Below are 17,543 nucleotides of genomic sequence, written 5' to 3'. Positions count from 1 at the left end.
TGATGAGGCCTCTCACATTTCACATTTCCACAACAATGGTGCCACTAGAGAAAAAGCCCGCCAAGCCGATAGTTATCAGGTTGTAGCAAAATAACCAGTTCCATTTGTTGAGCTTAATGCACTGAAGCCGTGCTTCCTGGTCACTGGAAATTATTTCCTGCCTTCATTTGCGTTTTGAGATTCCACCAAATACTGACCATAAATTGCTTGTTTGGAAATCATAAGAGCTATAAGCTTGGTTTTATTTTTGGCAAACAACAAAAAGCAAGGACTTTCAGGTTCCTAGATTCTTCACCAGATGAGATCTGTGTATTGCGTGCAACTGACATTGTAAAAAGCCCTTTGCATCAGGGCTTATTTTGAGGCCCTGCATTTTAGGAGGTTGCGTTGGAAAACCTTAAACACCATTAAGTGTACCCTATTCAAACATATGTATGTGTACAGATATGTAGATGAAGAGACAGATTCTGCGCCCAGGAAAGCTGAATTCTGCAAGCTGAATAAATTATGCAAACCAAGCAAATATGCCTAATTTATTCTTCATTTTAAAAATACTATACATAATATACGGGCATGTGGGGGAAGCCAGGAGCTATGCAACAGAAGCCACAACCACAGCAAAGCTTATTAAGCCATTCCTCTGACTTCTGAGATTGGACAAGGCATTGCCTACATGGGTTCAAATGCACCTCTGTAACGATGAGGGCTAGAAGCTTGCTTGGTTTAAAGAAAAAAAGGAAGGAAGTTGAGATTCTTAGGGAGCTGAGTTGTGAACTGTACTCTACATCTGCACTCCCACAAAATCATGCCACGCAACACTGAAAGCAACAGAGACTCTTCATCATTCGCTCTCTCCTTGGCAGGCCTTTTCCCAGCCGCTTCTCACCTCTTACTGTGCGGAGAGAGTTTCTGAGGCACATTCCTCTTCTTGATCAGCTTTTCCACGGTGTTGCCATGCAGGAGGCTGCGTGAAGGGTGGTGCTTAAAGAGCCCAGGGTACTTCTTTTCCAGGGCTTGCTCTCGCCTACGGATGGAGATGGAAAAAATTGAGAACGTACGAGGACGGACTACGCAGACACCTGACCGCTGGGTGGCATGGATTCTTTGGGGGGCAGGAAGGCAAGCTACAAATACTGTAAATGGTTGTGCAATTAAAATACATCAATTACAGCAACCAATGATGCCCCACCTAAACACACACGTTATCCAAGTTTACAGGGAAGTTGTTACAGGGTTCCCTGGGACACAGGAAAGTAGGAAGCTGCCTGACCAATTGTCGATGTATCTCAGAATTGTCTACTGAGGTTGAATCATGACATGACAGAAATACTGTTTCTGGGGGATGAGGCGGGTGGGTGTGGAGGACACTCTGGTCCTGAATGGGGTAACTGTGCCCCTGAAGGACCAGATGTGCAGCCCGGGAGTCATTTTGGACTCACAGCTGTCCATGGAGGCGCAGGTCAATTCTGTGTCCAGGGCAGCTGTCTACCAGCTCCATTTGGTACACGGGCTGAGACCCTACCTGCCTGTGAACTGTCTTGCCAGAGTGGTGCATGCTCTGGTTATCTCTCGCTTGGACGACTGCAATGCGCTCTACCTTTGAAGCTGACCTGGAAACTACAACTAATCCAGAATGCAGCAGCTAGACTGGTGACTGGGAGTGGCCGTCGAGACCATATAACACCGGTCTTAAAAGACCTACATTGGCTCCCAGTACGTTTCCGAGCACAATTCAAAGTGTTGGTGCTGACCTTTAAAGCCCTAAATGGCCTCAGCACAGTATACCTGAAGGAACATCTCCACTCCCATCGTTCAGCACGGACACTGAGATCCAGCGCCGAGGGCCTTCTGGCGGTTCCCTCACTGCAAGAAGCGAAGTTACAGGGAACCAGAGGGCCTTCTTGGTAGTGACACCCGCCCTGTGGAATGCCCTCCCATCAGATGTCAAGGAAATAAACAACTGACTTTTAGAAGACATCGGAAGGCAGCCCTGTATAGGGAAGTTTTTAACGCTTGACATTTTATCACATTATTATTATTATTATTATTCAGTTGGCATTTGCCCAGAGTGGCTGGGGAAACCCGGCCAGATGGGTGGGGTATAAAGAATAAATAATTATAATTATAATTGTTACAGGGACACAGGGATTGTTACAGGGATTGTTCCCTGGGACACTGGGAAATATTGAGCTGCCTTGTACCTTGTACCCAGTCTGACCAATGGTCCATGTATCTCACTATTGTCTGCAATGACTCGCAGGGGCCCTCCAGGGTTACAGACAGGGGTCTCTCCTGGTTCTACCTGGAAATGCCAGGAATCAAACCTGGGACATCTGGATGCAGGGTAGATGCCCCTAGCCATTGAGCTATGGCCCTTCTCAACTGGCTTTGCCCTGGCTCACACCTCATCCTCTTCTTGTATAGCCTCAAATGATGCTGTGGGAATCATTGGGCTTATGGGGGGGAAACCCGTCATGCTTCTCAGATCCACAGATTGGATAATGCTGTCGTCCTTCCTGGTCCAAGCTCTCTGGCCTAGCAAGCCAGAAAAAGCTTGCCACCTAGAGGTCAGGAGCAGCCAGAGGCATCAGGATCCTTCCCCACTTCCTTTAGGGAACGGCTGCAGCTCAGTGGACTTTGGACTTTGTGTCCAATAGGACCAGGAGAGAGATCTCTGTCGGGAAACCTGGACAAAAAATTGGCCCGGTAAAAACCAGTTGCAATGTCTAGCACCCCTTGCAGTGGGATCCACCAGATGTTTCTGGGACTGCAGCTCCCATCATCCATTGGGCCCTGCCGGCTGGGGCTGATGGGAGTCCAACAGCACCCAGCAGGCCCCAGGTTTCCCTGTCCTGTTTTTGAGTTTCCGCCTTCTCACCGGAGCAGCTCCTTCTCCTTCAGCTCCAGCTGTAGCATGAGGGAGTTGAGCTCCATGTACAGGTTGTTGGCTCGCTCCAGCTTGCGCTCGTAATGCTCCCGGATGTCCAGAGCATGCCTGGGGAGGGAGAGGAAAGCAGCTGTCAGGCATCCTATATGAACAGGCCGCGGGAGCCGTGTCTGAGCTCTGCTGCAGACGGGCTACTTTTCAGAATTGGCAGCAGTGGAGAATCCGCGACCAGAAAGAAGAGGAACACCAAGAAGATTGGAAGAAATTTAAAGACTATTTGAATAAATATTGTAATATTAAAGATATGTAACCACTTGAAAGAAACAATTAGGCCTAGGATTAAAATGGAATTAAATTTATAAATAAGAAAATGTATGATAAGGAAAGCTATGTAATATGATTAGGACTGTGATATGGTCTTTTGAAACACTGATACTGGAAACTGCTACATATAATTACTAAGAAATTCAGATGGAAGAGATTCGAGGAAGTCAAATACTATGTTTATGAAGATGGATGGTACTTAATTTTAATTAATTAAGTGGTAATATGTAGTATGTATCTTTCTTCTTTTTTCTCTTTTTCTCCTATTTTTTGTTTGTCTTTATTATTGTTAATCTCTTCTTTTTTATTATGTTTATCTACTGAAAATAATAAATATTATTTGAAAAAAAAAAAAGAATTGGCAGCTGTGACCCAAATGGCAAGGGGCACTGTCTCACTAATGCTGTCTGCTACGGGAGTGGATATACATGTTAAGAATAATAGTTTAAATCACACAAAAATGGAAAATGTGTATGTATTAAAAGTAAAGGGACCCCTGACCATTAGGTCCAGTCGTGACTGACTCTGAGGTTGCGGCGCTCATCTTGCTTTATTGGCCGAGGGAGCCGGCATACAGCTTCTAGGTCATGTGGCCAACATGACTAAGCTGCTTCTGGTGAACCAGAGCAGCGCATGGAAAACACCATTTACCTTCCCGCCAGAGCGGTACCTATTTATCTACTTGCACTCTGACATGCTTTCGAACTGCTAGGTTGGCAGGAGCAGGGACCGAGCAATGGGAGCTCACCCCATCTCAGGGATTTGAACCGCCAACCTTCTGATCGGCAAGTCCTAGGCTCTGTGGTTTAACCCACAACGCCACCCGCGTCCCTGTGTATGTATTAAGGAAGGTTTAAAATGGAAAATGGATAAATGTGTGTTGCTAAAACGGGGGGTTTTCCACAAGAGTTTTTCTAAAGGACTCTGAGCTCTTGCAGAGGTAATGATGAACTGTTCTCTGGTAGCTAACATGTGAGGGTTGTAACCTGGGACCATGTGAGGAGGGAGCAGCTTCCAGTCTTTGCCTCCCAAACTCAGTGGAATGAAGATGCAAAGTGGGTTGTCTCTCTGAATGCTACAGGGAAAACAATGCAAGTAAATGGGTCTCCTGAAGGGAGAGCAAACAGACTGGAGGCTGGAAAGCAGGCGGGAGAGAGAGAGATAGAGAGAAAGAGAGAGACCTTTGTTTATAGGTCAGTTTGGATTATTTCATATTTTGTAAGATACTGTATGGATATTTTTGATGCTTTAATTCTGTTTTGAAGAAAGTCCTGCCAGTAAAAGTGTGAATTGCCTGGGCGATGTTTCCTTTCCAAAGGAGTCAGTTCGTATGCTTCCAGTCGCTTCCAACTGCTCAATATTTAATATCTGCAGCAATATAGAATATGCGCCACACTATTTATAAGCACCTGCTCCTAACAGGGGCAGTTGGGGCTCGTCAGCCTGGGAAGGTAGTTCATCTAGGAGAAGGAAAACTCTGATCCTAAACCTCCACTGCTTTGCAGGAGAAGAAAAGGCTAAGACGTAAACCCTACAAAAATCTGGAGTGGAGCCCTAAGACAGTTGAATGGTGCCTTGTACGCCTTCTTCCAGCAACTCCTGCAGCCCAGCTGGTGTCCAATGTTTTGCTGTTTTCCTTTGGACCACATCAGTGAGGCCCAGGCCCACCCCCAGAGGCACACTCCATTGTCTCTTGAGACAGATGCCGCCACTGCCACTGCCACTGCCACCAAGCTCTTGACAACAAGGAGGGAACCTTTTCAACCGTATCATTCCTTCTCCTATATCCATCACCTTACCTGAGTTCTTCTCGTCGCCGGTGGATCAGCTCCTCCTCCAAGCGGTGCAGACATGTCCCCTCTGACTTGATCTTTTCAAAATGCAGCTTCACTTCCTCCCTCCATTCAGCCTGGGGGGGAAAGAAGATACATAGATAAGCTTCTCTCCTGGATTCCGGACATAGACAGCTGAAACTAATGGAAAACAAGAAGCAACATGGCTTTGGTCTTCTGGCAGAGTTCAAATGCCTGAACAAGGAAACACTGCACTGTGTCCATGGGCAGAAAACAGGAACATGCATGCAACCCCCACGCCAATGCCCCCCCTGCATGCCACTGGTTTCAGACGCTGTGCCCCAAGAGGTAACTCTTGTGCCCCAAGAGGTAACTCTGGTGCTACTAATGCAGCAATTTGGCACACTCCATTGCCTCTTGAGACAGACAGATATGCCCACAAGAATGGTGTAATGCAGGATGAAAGGTGATATAGACATTTAATAAATAAATGAATAAACTGTTGGGATCTTCCGTTCCACCTTAAGGGCAGACGTGTGGAATTGTTGTATGTTACGTGTCTGTTTACACTCCAGCACAGCTTGCTGGGAACTTCCGTTTGTGTATAGCTTTTGCTTTGGACACAAAGGGGATCGGACATGTTTTCCTTTTGTCCTGCTGTATGCTGAATAAACTGCTTCTAAACATGCTCACACAACTTCTCCTGCCACTTCTCTTGCGCTACGTTTACTTTGCTGGGTAGCGTGCCCTAGCTTCTCAATAACCTTCCAGGGCCTGCATGCTAAGATCAATTTTACCTTGGTTCAGTAGGCTAGTTTCTACATGCACCTCTCTCTATCCCTTGTTCAGGCAAGCAAGAGGCATATTATAAGTTCAAGGACTTGTTCCAGCCAAGCAAGGGCTCAAGGAGAGGGCAATGTAGGGCCAATAAGGGCTGTGGCCTGGGGAAAGTCCCAACGCCAGATGGACGAGGCCTCCATTGGCCCACAGGGCTGAGGTTCCCCCTCCCTGGCTAAGAGTGTCAGAGGCGGATCTGGCTTCAAACCCAAATCTAGCCACGAAATTCAGCAAGTGAGCTTGGGCCAGTCACCCAAACCTACCCCTAACTTATCTCTCACAAGGCAAGGATAAGATGGAGGGGAGAACCCTGTACACTATCATGAATCTACGGAGGAATAACTACAGTGGTGCCTCGCAAGACGAAATTAATCCGTTCCGTGAGGCTCTTCGTATAGCGGTTTTTTCGTCTTGCGAAGCAAACCCATTGACAGCTTAGCGGATTAGCGCTATTAGCGGTTTAGCGGCTTTTAGCGGATAAGCAGATAAGCGGCTTAGTGGCTTAGGAAAAGGGGGGAAAGGGAAAAAAACCCGCAGGAACTCACAAGACATTTCGTCTTGCGAAGCAAGCCCATAAGGAAATTCGTTTTGCGAAGCGCCTCCAAAATGGAAAACCCTTTCGTCTAGCGGGTTTTCCGTCTTGTGAGGCGTTCGTCTTGCGGGGCACCACTGTATAGCAAATAAATAAAACAACACATAGGCTGGTGAGAAAGAGAGAAGAAAGCTCCGTATTAACCTCTACGAGGAAAATGGAGAGGAAGTGAGTGTGACCCCTGTGATAGGAGTTTTGAGGTCTTAGATATATGTTAAATGTTCATAAGTGTACCAACCAAGCACATACATAGATCAGCACAGGAAGACCAACCTGGAACCATTTTGATTTTCAAACTGTCCCAAACTGAGCAAATGTTTTCTCTGCAAGGTCAAAGGAAATTGGAAAAGCCTCCCCATTGTCTCTTTCCTCACAAATCCTGTCTTAAGGGCGTGTTTAAGATATGAATAGGGTGTGAGCCTGTGACCTGCCTCAGGAACTAAGTACAGTGGTGCCCCGCAAGACGAATGCCTCGCAAGACGGAAAACTCGCTAGACGAAAGAGTTTTCCGTTTTGGAGGTGCTTTGCAAAACGAATTTCCTATGGGCTTGCTTCGCAAGACGAAAATGTCTTGCGAGTTCCTGCGGTTTCCCCCCACTTTCCCCCCTTTTTCTAAGCCGCTAAGCCGCTTATCCGCTAAGCTGATAAGCCGCTAAAAGCCGCTAAACCGCTAATAGCGCTAAGCCGCTGTCAATGGGCTTGCTTCGCAAGACGAAAAAACCGCTAGACGAAGAGAGTCGCGGAACGGATTCTTTTCGTCTTGCGAGGCACCACTGTACAAAAGACTGGCCAGGCTACCTAGGCAATCCAATCAAGTAACCTGCCAAACAGGAGATAAACAACGACAGGAGAAAAACAACATTCAAATTTCTGTTTTAGACCGCCTTTTTTGTGATGTAGGTATGATGTATCTGAGGGGTGGTCTTAGGTTACACCCCTTCTGTGATGTATGTATGATGTTTCTGAGGGTGGTCTTGATCTACAGGGTGGCAATTTCAAAATTGCGTGCCATTTTTCTGGGTTCCTCCTCTCTCCTGGGGGTGAGGGGAGCACCCTGTTGCAGCAGATCAATAATGATCAAGCTTACTAGCTGCTTTGCTTCTCAATATTCTCTGGTTGGCCTCTGTTATTTTCTCCTACCAATAGGGAACCTATGTAAGGACTCTATATGGGCTCTTGGATACCCCATAAGGGAAAAGGGCATTTTTTGTTTACAACACCCCTAGTGGGGGGCTGGAAGAAAGGCACTGGCCCAACAACACCCACCTGGGATTTGAAGTAGGTCTCTTGCGGTGTAGACAGCACATCGGCGGACGCAATGTCAAGGTGGAGCAGGATCTGGCGGAAGGAGGGACGGTTCCGAGGTTTGCTGTTCCTGGATGGAGAGAAACAGATGGATGGAGCTGGTGTGGACATGAGCTAATGGTAAGCCTCTGCCTAGCCTCTGCCCAACCTGAGCACTTGGTTGTATTTGATGGCATCCAGGAATGGGATGGGGACCTGGAGGTAGCATGCAATTTGTGCCCCTCCATAGATGGAAGGCATTGGTCAGCAGAACCACTGCTCAGTAGGGCATCTGCTTTCCTGGCAGTGGCGTAGCGTGGGTTGTCAGCACCCGGGGCAAGGCAAGTAATTTGCGCCCCCTAACCCATGGATTTGCGTCCCCTAACCCTAACCCCCAGGTGTTGCGCCCGGTGCGGCCGGCCCCCCCCCGCACCCCCCACGCTACGCCACTGTTTCCTGGAGAAGGCCATTTCCCCCCAAATTTGCTGCGGCTATTGCATGCTCATTTCTGGGTCCCCATCAGGGAATTTTGTGCAGCACAGGTTAATAGGTACATCTTTAAAATAAAAATAAAGGCTTCCTATTTTTGGTAAAATTGACGGATTTAATAAGGCACAAGTAAAAAAGTTTAATTCAGAAACAATGGAAATGTTTAAATGATTATTTATACAAGGCAGGGCTCAAATATGAAAGTTTGGTGGTATCTAGACTAAGCTTGTGAAGAATACAGAGAACATAAAGATTTGATTGAGGGAATCTAAGGAAGGGAAATGATTGAAGAACAGATGTAAATGCGAGCAAGATAACTAAGAGTCGTGTGGTGAATGCGGTGTAAGTATTTTATAATATTTTCCAAAATGATTTATTTTTATTTATATCTTGCAGTATTTGAAGCAAGAATTTGGTAATGAAATTCCAGGTTATGAAAAGTATTTTTTTCTTTATATCTTTTATTTTTCCTTTCCTTTCCTTTTATTATTTTTATTAGTTTTCATTTTGGAAAATATGCATATAAGTGTGTTTACAGTGTTATGTATTGTTCTTTGTTTTTCTTTGTTTAACTTCTATTTTTTGAAAATTTCAATAATAAATAAATAAATAAATAAATAAATAAATAAATAAATAAATAAAATGCCTCCAGTGATATTCTGATCACTGCATATCTGAGGTGAATAAATTTAGAGGAAGATTCTCCCTCAGTCCTCCCCATGGCCAGATGTTGTTCTTCTTGTGTGAAGTGTGTGCCACATAGTTCTGGTAGTAGGACGGAAATGTTTCCACATGACACACTGGCAAACATTTGACAACAAAACACATGATAATAAAAATTTATTATTTATACCCCACCCATCTGGCCAGGTTTCCCCAGCCAGAATATTAAAAACACGATTGTCAGGGAACTGCCATCAGAGCTGGAGGCGGAGGGAAGGCTCCAGAGGGATGCCGGAGAGGGTCCCAGTAGGGAGAAAGGCAGCCCATCCGCTGGGGAAGGAAATCAGCGTAGCACCAGTGGAGGAGGGGGGCAGATGGGGGAATCGGCGAGGTGGCTCCATGACTCCTCGCCGGAGACCAGCAGGGAGAGCACGGGTCCTCCGCTGCCCACACCCTCCCTGCGCAGAAGACTTCCGCGCAGGGAGAGTAGGAGGAGACTGGGCGTCAAAGAACTTCTTTGCTGGAAGAAGTTCAAGAAACGGATTCTGCCAGCGATTGAGACAGCCACAGATGGGTGGCTGTCCGGACAGAAAGGGTTCACCCAGGTAACCCAGCCAGGTGTGGCGCCAACTTATGCACGAGCAACCCCTAGAACCATTACAACGATAAAACATCAAACGTTAAAAACTGCCGTAAACAGGGCTGCCTTCAGATATCTTCTAAAAGTCAGGTTGTTTATTTCCTTGACATCTGATGGGAGGGCATACCACAGGACAGGGGCCACCACTTGGAAGGCCCTCTGCCTGGTTGCCTGTAACCTCACTTCTCACAGGGAGGCAACTGCCAGAAGGTCCTCAGAGCTGGACCTCAGTGTTCAAGCACGATCCTGCACAAACTGCATCCCGCAGAGCACAACAGCACACAAGTGCCTTTCATTGGCCTGCCAGTGTGTCTCCAAAAATGACTTAGCTGTGTATAATATTCAGTGATTTGGGTGGGGAGAGTCACACATCTAGGTTCCAGGTTCTCACTCTTGATGCAGAGAGAGGCGTCTGGGCTTTTTTCCTCTCTTTTTTTTTTTACATCTCATGGACTTACCAGCACTGTCTTAGCAGGATCTTGAAACCGTCAGGGCAGCTGGTGGGAACAGGAAGATGGAGGCTGTTGCTGCCCACCCCCCAGATGATGGCAGAGGAGTCCACATCCTTGTAAGGGATCTCTCCCGTCAGCAACTCCCAGAGGACGACTCCAAAGGACCTGTGGTGGGGAAATTAAATCTCAGGGCCCATCTGGCATGTAGCAACTGACTGCATTCTGCTCCCATTTTCACAAAACTCTGCAGCAGTTTCCCATCTCTTTCATTTCTTACAGCAGGCTTTATCCAACTTCCAAGAGACGGTGATCTACTCCCACTATATAAAAACTGGTGGTGATCTACCCACTGGATTGACCAAAGTTGTTGAGAAAAGCAATGACAAACCTAGACAGCATCCTAAAAAGCAGAGACATCACCTTGCCAACAAAGGCCCATATAGTCAAAGCTATGGTTTTCCCAGTAGTGATGTATGGAAGTGAGTGCTGAACCATAAAGGCGGCTGATCGCCGAAGAATTGATGCTTTTGAATTATGGTGCTGGAGGAGACTCTTGAGAGCCCCATGGACTGCAAGAAGATCAAACCTATCCATTCTGAAGGAAATCAGCCCTGAGTGCTCACTGGAAGGACAGATCCTGAAGCCGAGGCTCCAATAATTTGGCCACCTCATAAGAAGAGAAGACTCCCTGGAAAAAACCCTGATGTTGGGAAAGATTGAGGGCACAAGGAGAAGGGGACGACAGAGGACGAGATGGTTGGACAGTGTTCTTGAAGCTACCAGCATGAGTTTGACCAAACTGCGAGAGGCAGTGGAAGACAGAAGTGCCTGGCGTGCTCTGGTCCATGGGGTCACGAAGAGTCAGCCGTGACTAAACAACAACAAAGTTGTTGAGCTTTTTTGGGGTGGGTGGGAGGGATCTACTTGTTGGCCATCCCAGGATAGAGAACGTAGAAAACCCTCACACCTTCCTTTGCATTTCTCCCTCCTTTTCCAGTCTAATTTTGTGTGGTAGAATCATCTATCATTTTATTTTTTTTTTTTAAAAATATTTATTAAGGTTTTTTTAAAATATAAATGCACACATCAAACAATCTTACTTTTATAACAACAAATTCTTCACTTCTTTGGACTCCCTCACGTCCCCCTCTCCCATTTACATCATTAAAAAAAGAATTTTTCCAAACAAATTATCAACTTGTTTACAATCTCATGTCCACACATTCCAATATAATTTAACACTTTTTCCAATAAAGTTTTTATATTTTCTTTAGTCTCACTTATCATCAAATTTAAGTCTAGTTTAGTGGTGGCCAATTTTTTATAATCTAGCATCCTTCTTAACATTCAAACAAATTACAATGTTTTTGTAGATACATCTTGAATTTCTCCCAGTCTTCCTCCATCTTTTCTTCTCCCAGGTCTCGGATTCTGCCAGTCATCTCGGCCAGTTGCATATAGTCCATCAGCTGCATCTGCCACTCTTCCAGTGTGGGTAAATCTTGAGTTTTCCAATTTTTTGCGATGAGAATCCTTGCTGCCGTTGTTGCATACATGAAAAATGTTCGATCCTTCTTTAACACCTTCTGGCCGACAATACCCAGAAGGAAGGCCTCTGGTTTCTTAGTGAAGGTATACTTAAATACCTTTTTCAGCTCATTATATATCATTTCCCAGAAGGCCTTCACCTTAGGGCATGTCCACCAGAGGTGAAAGAATGTTCCTTCATTTTCTTTACATTTCCAACATTTATTGTCAGACGAATGGTATATTTTGGCAAGTTTAACTGGGGTCATGTACCATCTGTATATCATTTTCATAACATTTTCCTTCAGAGCATTACATGCAGTGAAGTTCAACCCAGTGGTCCACAACCTTTCCCAATCCTCGAACATAATGTTATGCCCAATATCCTGTGCCCATTTTATCATAGCCGATTTAACCATTTCGTCTTGTGTGTTCCATTTTAGCAGCAAGTTATACATTCTAGATAGTACCTTGGTTTTGGGTTCTAACAATTCTGTTTCTAACTTCGATTTCTCCACCTGGAACCCTAACTTTTTATCATTTTTAAAAACTTCTTTAATCTGAGCATAATGTAACCAGTCTCGCACCTTATCCTTCATTTTCTCCAAACTCTGCAATTTCCAATTGTCTCCATCTTTTTCTAATAATTCCCAATATTTTGGCCATTTGGCCTCCATATTGGGTCTTTTTAGGGCCTTAGCCTCCAGAGGTGAGAGCCACCTTGGAGTTTTGTTTTCCAATAAGTCTTTATATTTCGTCCAGACATTGAACAGTGCTTTCCTGACAATATGGTTCTTAAAGGCCTTATTGATCTTAACTTTGTCATACCATAAGTATGCATGCCAACCAAAAGCATTGTTAAAACCTTCCAAGTCCAGCACGTCAGTGTCTTCGAGAAGTAGCCAATCTTTTAGCCAACAGAAAGCTGCGGCTTCATAGTACAACTTTAAGTCTGGCAGGGCAAAGCCACCTCTTTCTTTCGCATCTGTTAATATCTTAAACTTAATTCTGGGCTTTTTGCCCTGCCAGACAAATTTAGATATATCTTTCTGCCACTTCCGGAAGCACTCCGTTTTGTCCACAATCTGTAATGTTTGAAACAAAAACAACATTTTTGGCAATACATTCATCTTAATAGCAGCAATTCGGCCTAACAAAGAAAGCTTCAATTTTGTCCAACTATCCAAGTCTCTCTTAATTTCAGACCAACATTTTTCATAATTGTCCTTAAATAGACTCAGGTTTTTTGCTGTTATGTTTACCCCTAGGTATTTTACTTTTTTAACCATAGTTAGTTCTGTTTCTCTCTGAAACCTTTCCGACTCTGTATCTGTCAAATTTTTCCCCAACACTTTAGTTTTCTGTTTATTTAATTTAAATCCTGCCACCCGACCAAAATCCTGTATCAGTTGTAATACTCTTTTCGTACTAGATTCTGGCTCCTGCAGAGTCAAAACTAGGTCATCTGCAAAAGCTTTCAATTTGTATTGTTTCGCTCCGACCTGAATCCCTTCCACCAACCGGTCCCCTCTGATCAAGTTCAAGAGCACCTCCAGAACCGAAATGAATAACAAAGGGGAAATCGGGCAGCCTTGTCGTGTTCCTTTTTCAATTTTGAACTCTTCTGTAACCACATTGTTAACTATCAGTTTGGCCTTTTGTTCTGAATATATTGCGTCAATCCCATTCTCAAACCCCCGTCCCACTCCCATTTCATTCAAATTTCCCTTCATAAATTTCCAAGAAATATTGTCAAAGGCCTTCTCCGCATCTATGAAAATTAACACTGCTTTTGTATTTATGTCTGTTTGCAAAAGTTCCAAAACGTCAATAATGTTCCTAGTATTTGCAAACATATGTCTACCTGGGAGAAAGCCTGCCTGGTCTTTATGAATTACTTCATTAAGCACTCTTTTGAATCTACTTGCCAAAATGTCTGCAAATATTTTGTAATCCACATTCAAAAGGGAGATGGGACGATAGTTTTTGAGTTGTGTCTTTTCAGCTTCAGATTTTGGTATCAATGTGATAAAGGCTTCCTTCCACGATTCCGGCGCCTTCTTCCCTTCCATAATTTCATTACAGACCTCCATCAATGGTTGGGTCAGATAGTCTTTTAATGTCTTGTAATACTTGGAGGTCAAACCGTCTGGCCCTGGAGATTTGCCCAGTTGCATGTTCTGGATAGCTTGTTCAATCTCTTGTTGTGTTATTTTGTTGTTCAGGATTAATCTGTTTTTTTGTGACAACTTTGTTAATCCATTTCTTTCCAGAAATTGTTTAATCTCAACCTCATCTTGCGGCCCTTGAGTGTATAATTTTTTAAAGTATCTCTGGAAGCACTTTCTAATTTCCATGGGGTTCTGGATATTTCTTCCTTCAATTTCTAGGTTTGTAACTGTATTTAATTTCTGTCTCTTCTTCAACTGCCAAGCTAGCAGTTTTCCACATTTATTTGCCGATTCAAAAGTTTTTTGTTTCATTAATTTAATCTTCCATTCTATTTCTTGGTTTATCAATTTAGAATATTGGGCTTGATATAGTTTAATTTCTCTCAGTATCGGCTGTGACTTCGGGTTTGATCTTAATTTCTTCTCCAATTCTTTAATTTTCTGCAAAATCTTATCTTTCCTTTCATTTTGTGTTCTTTTCTTTACAGTGTTCTGTTGTATCAAGAACCCCCTCATCACAGCTTTGCTTGCGTCCCAGATAGTTCTTTTTTCCACCGTAGTGTTCATATTTATTTCAAAATAATCCTTCAAGGTTTTTTGGGCCTTTTTGAGAATCTCCTGATCTCTAAACAAGCTATCATTCATCTTCCATCTAAAGGAGCCGGTTGGCAATAGTGTCATATCCATCTTCAGCGCATTATGGTCGGAGCAGGTCTTTGGGCAGATTTCCACTTTTCTGACCTTGGGTGCCAGACCTCTAGATATCCATATTTGGTCGATTCTTGTCCAAGTCAGTTGGGCTTCAGAGAAGAATGTTCCCTCTCTTCCCAGGGGGTTCTTAGTTCTCCAAATATCAATCCAGTCCATATTGTCAGCCATTTCAAAAAAGGTCTTTGGTAGTCTGCCGTCTTTTGTAACGTTTTGATTTTGTGACTTATCCATGTTTGTCGATACGACCCCATTCATATCTCCCATCATAATGATGTTGTTGTAGTCCAGATAGTCCAGCATAGTCTCATGCAACTTCTTGTAAAATTCCGATTTCCCGTCATTTGGTGCATAAATTCCTAATATCAGAATCTTTTCTCCTTGGTGTTGTATCTCAATTCCTAATATTCTTCCATGTTCATCTTTGAATAAGAATTTAGGTGACAGGCTCTCTTTTGCATATATCACCACTCCTCGCTTCTTTACTCTGTCCGAAGATATAAATTCTTGGCCAAGTCTTTTGTTTATTAACACCTTTCTATGGAGCCTAGTCACGTGTGTTTCTTGTAAGCAGATAATATCCAATTGTTCTTTTTTTAATATATGAAAAATTTTCCTCCTTTTTTCCGGGATATTGCAGCCATTAATGTTCCAACTCAAAAGTTGCAGAGACATCCTGAATAAATCTGGTTATTTTTCAAGGGGTGGTATCTTGTTCAGAGAATCTTCAGAGTCCAAGGGTGCAGATGCCTCTGGTGTTTCAGGCCCTGGAAGTTGATCAATTCCTTTGTGAAGGTCCTCTCCGTATACGTTCAGAAATTTATCTCTGTCTTCCGATGTTCTGATTTTGATCTTCTTCCCTCTAAAGGTAAAAGATAGTCCTTGAGGAAATTCCCACCTAAAGATGATTGAATTCTTCCTTAATAGTCTTGTCAACTCCAAATAGTCAGATCTAAGATCTAGCAGTTGTTTAGGAATATCCTTGTAGATCTCAATTCTTTTGTCCAAAATGTCCAGTGACTTTCCGTAGTGTAGGCCCAAAATCTTATCCCTTTCCTCCTTTGACCTCAATATTATCAAACAATCTCTGGGCTTCTCTTTCTTTAGAAGTCTTCCGAGCCTAAAAGCTGAAACAATTTTAAAGTCCTTTTCCTCTAAACTCCAAAATTTGGAAAATTCTTTAGTCAGAAACTCAGCTAGGTTGCCTTCTTCCACTTCTGGTATTGCTCTTATCCTTAAATTGCTCTCCCTGTTCCGCAGTTCAAGCATGGACAAATAGGTCTGATGTTCGCCTACTTGCTTGCAGAGTGGTCTTACCTCTTGTTCTAAATTTTCAAGTTTTTGGCTGGTATCTTCAGCCAATTTCCGATTTTCCCCTGCAGCCTCCTTCAATTCTCCGATTGCTTGAGTATTCTGTGCGACTTGTCCAGATAATTTATTTAAACATTCTATGTTCTGCTCAATTTTGTATGTTTGCTCATCAGCTTTCTTGTCCAGAGATTCTACTTTCTTATCCAAAGATTCTAATTTTTCAAAAATTTTCTCTAAAATAGTAGTGCTTGCCCCTGAGGCCATATCTTCCAGTTGTAATTCCTCAGTTTCTCCCTCCCCTGCCCGTGGCAGAGAAACAGTTTCGACCTCAGAGGGCAAAGTAGGCACAGATGATCTACGTGCCTGTGAGGCTGCGGTTAAAGTTGTCAAAGTTGTTTGTTTAGTTCTTCCTCTCCTTCTTGTACCACTCATTCCAAAGTTATCTAAAATTCAAGGTCAAGCTGAGTTGTTCCCATGAGAAAGCCCCAGCACAGATGGTCACAGTCAATAAGGGGCCGGGAAAAAGAAAGTAAAGTAAAAGTCACTGTTATAAGTCCCAAATCCTCTAGGGGGAGTTTAAAATATTTCAGGGAAGAAATCAATTTCAGTTAAAATAAAGTCAAATTTCTAAGTCCAAGAACCTTCAATAAAAAGATTTTTCAGCAGAGTTAAGGTTTAGTGCAACAACAGTATTTCTGATGGTGTAAGCTGGTAATCCAAATGCTTCAAAGTTACAAGTTCAGACTCTCTCAGATTGTTTCAAAGTTCAGATTCAAAGTATCCAAGCTGCAAACTGCAAGCTGACAGCTCAGTTTCTCAGGCAGTTCCAGCGCCTGGGGTTTTTAGTTAAAATATAGCTCCAAAGGGAGAAAGGTTAAGATATAACTAAAATTCATAAAAGTCCAGCACATGAGGTTATTTATTCCACTTAAAATAAAGTTCAATGGGTGCTCAGATCGAATAGTTTAAAAGGTCTCTCTTTGCCTCCACTCTTCCACGCTCTTTGCGTTCAAGTTCAATGGGAGCGGAAGACGGACTTCCTGTTTTTCGTCAATCCGCTTTCAGCCAAATTTAATGTTTTAAAGTCCCGAATTACATACAGTCCGTTGTTTACTCACGGGTTGTTGTTTTTAAAGCATAAATTTCAGGAAGAAAGGTCAGCGCTCACTGGCAACAGCTACGCGGCTTCACTCCGCCGATTGCGGAACGACCCACAGCGCCGCAGCCTCCTCCGCGATCCGGAGCCCCTTACGAGGCTCCCTCAACGTTTCGGTGGCCGCTTCTGGCACCCGCCGGGTCCCGGGACCGCAGGCTTCTGCTGCCTGCGGTTTTCCGTTTCTGGGTCTCCGCTGCGCCGTAGCGGACGACCCTTTCTCGTGCGGAGCTTCCCTTCCCGTTAGGAAAGGGCAGCCATTACCCTTCGCGCCGCCTCCGGAAGTCTTGAATCATCTATCATTTTAATTCTGCTCTTCCGCAGTAAGTTACCCAAAATAAATAGACAAGTTAATATGTAAATTAACTGAGAAATGATATTTCCCCATGATATCATGTGGTGACTCTTTCTTCCAATGGCCCCTGAAAAGGGTGAGGTGTGGTATTTTGACCAAACCAGGTAGATTATCCCCCCTAGCAGTTGTTATGCCCCCTGGCTGCTTGAGAGGGAGAGGCCAGACAGCAAAACCTCTCCATCAGCCATGCTGGTCAGGTCTGTCTGCCATTCAGCTCCCCTCACGAAAATGCCTCTGGCAGTAGTCAACTCTACTGATTTCCCCACTTGCCTTCCCGTTCTGTATCTTGCCTGTTAAATTGCAGGCCGTTGTTGTTGTTGTTGTTGTTGTTGTTGTTGTTGTTTTTAACTGCCTGGT

At 44.0% G+C, this 17,543-nt stretch overlaps 1 protein-coding gene across 2 annotated transcripts in view; it reads right to left on the bottom strand.

Annotated features, from left to right (window-relative positions):
- MAP3K12 (mitogen-activated protein kinase kinase kinase 12) overlaps positions 1-17,543 on the bottom strand; it is a 118,904-nt gene that overhangs the window by 16,454 nt on the left and 84,907 nt on the right. For both annotated transcript variants that reach the window (XM_081848928.1, XM_081848929.1), the window contains exons 6-10: positions 9,968-10,126; positions 7,700-7,808; positions 5,011-5,120; positions 2,879-2,995; positions 887-1,024 (exon numbers count right to left, since the gene is read on the bottom strand). In XM_081848928.1, coding sequence (XP_081705054.1) covers positions 887-1,024; positions 2,879-2,995; positions 5,011-5,120; positions 7,700-7,808; positions 9,968-10,126 — 633 coding nt within the window. The remainder of the gene's footprint in view (positions 1-886; positions 1,025-2,878; positions 2,996-5,010; positions 5,121-7,699; positions 7,809-9,967; positions 10,127-17,543) is intronic.

This window comes from Podarcis erhardii (genome assembly GCF_964252035.2).
Source record: "Podarcis erhardii genome assembly, chromosome: 2".
NCBI classification, from domain to species: Eukaryota; Metazoa; Chordata; class Lepidosauria; order Squamata; family Lacertidae; genus Podarcis; species Podarcis erhardii.
This window is presented reverse-complemented; position numbering and strand designations above follow the sequence as displayed.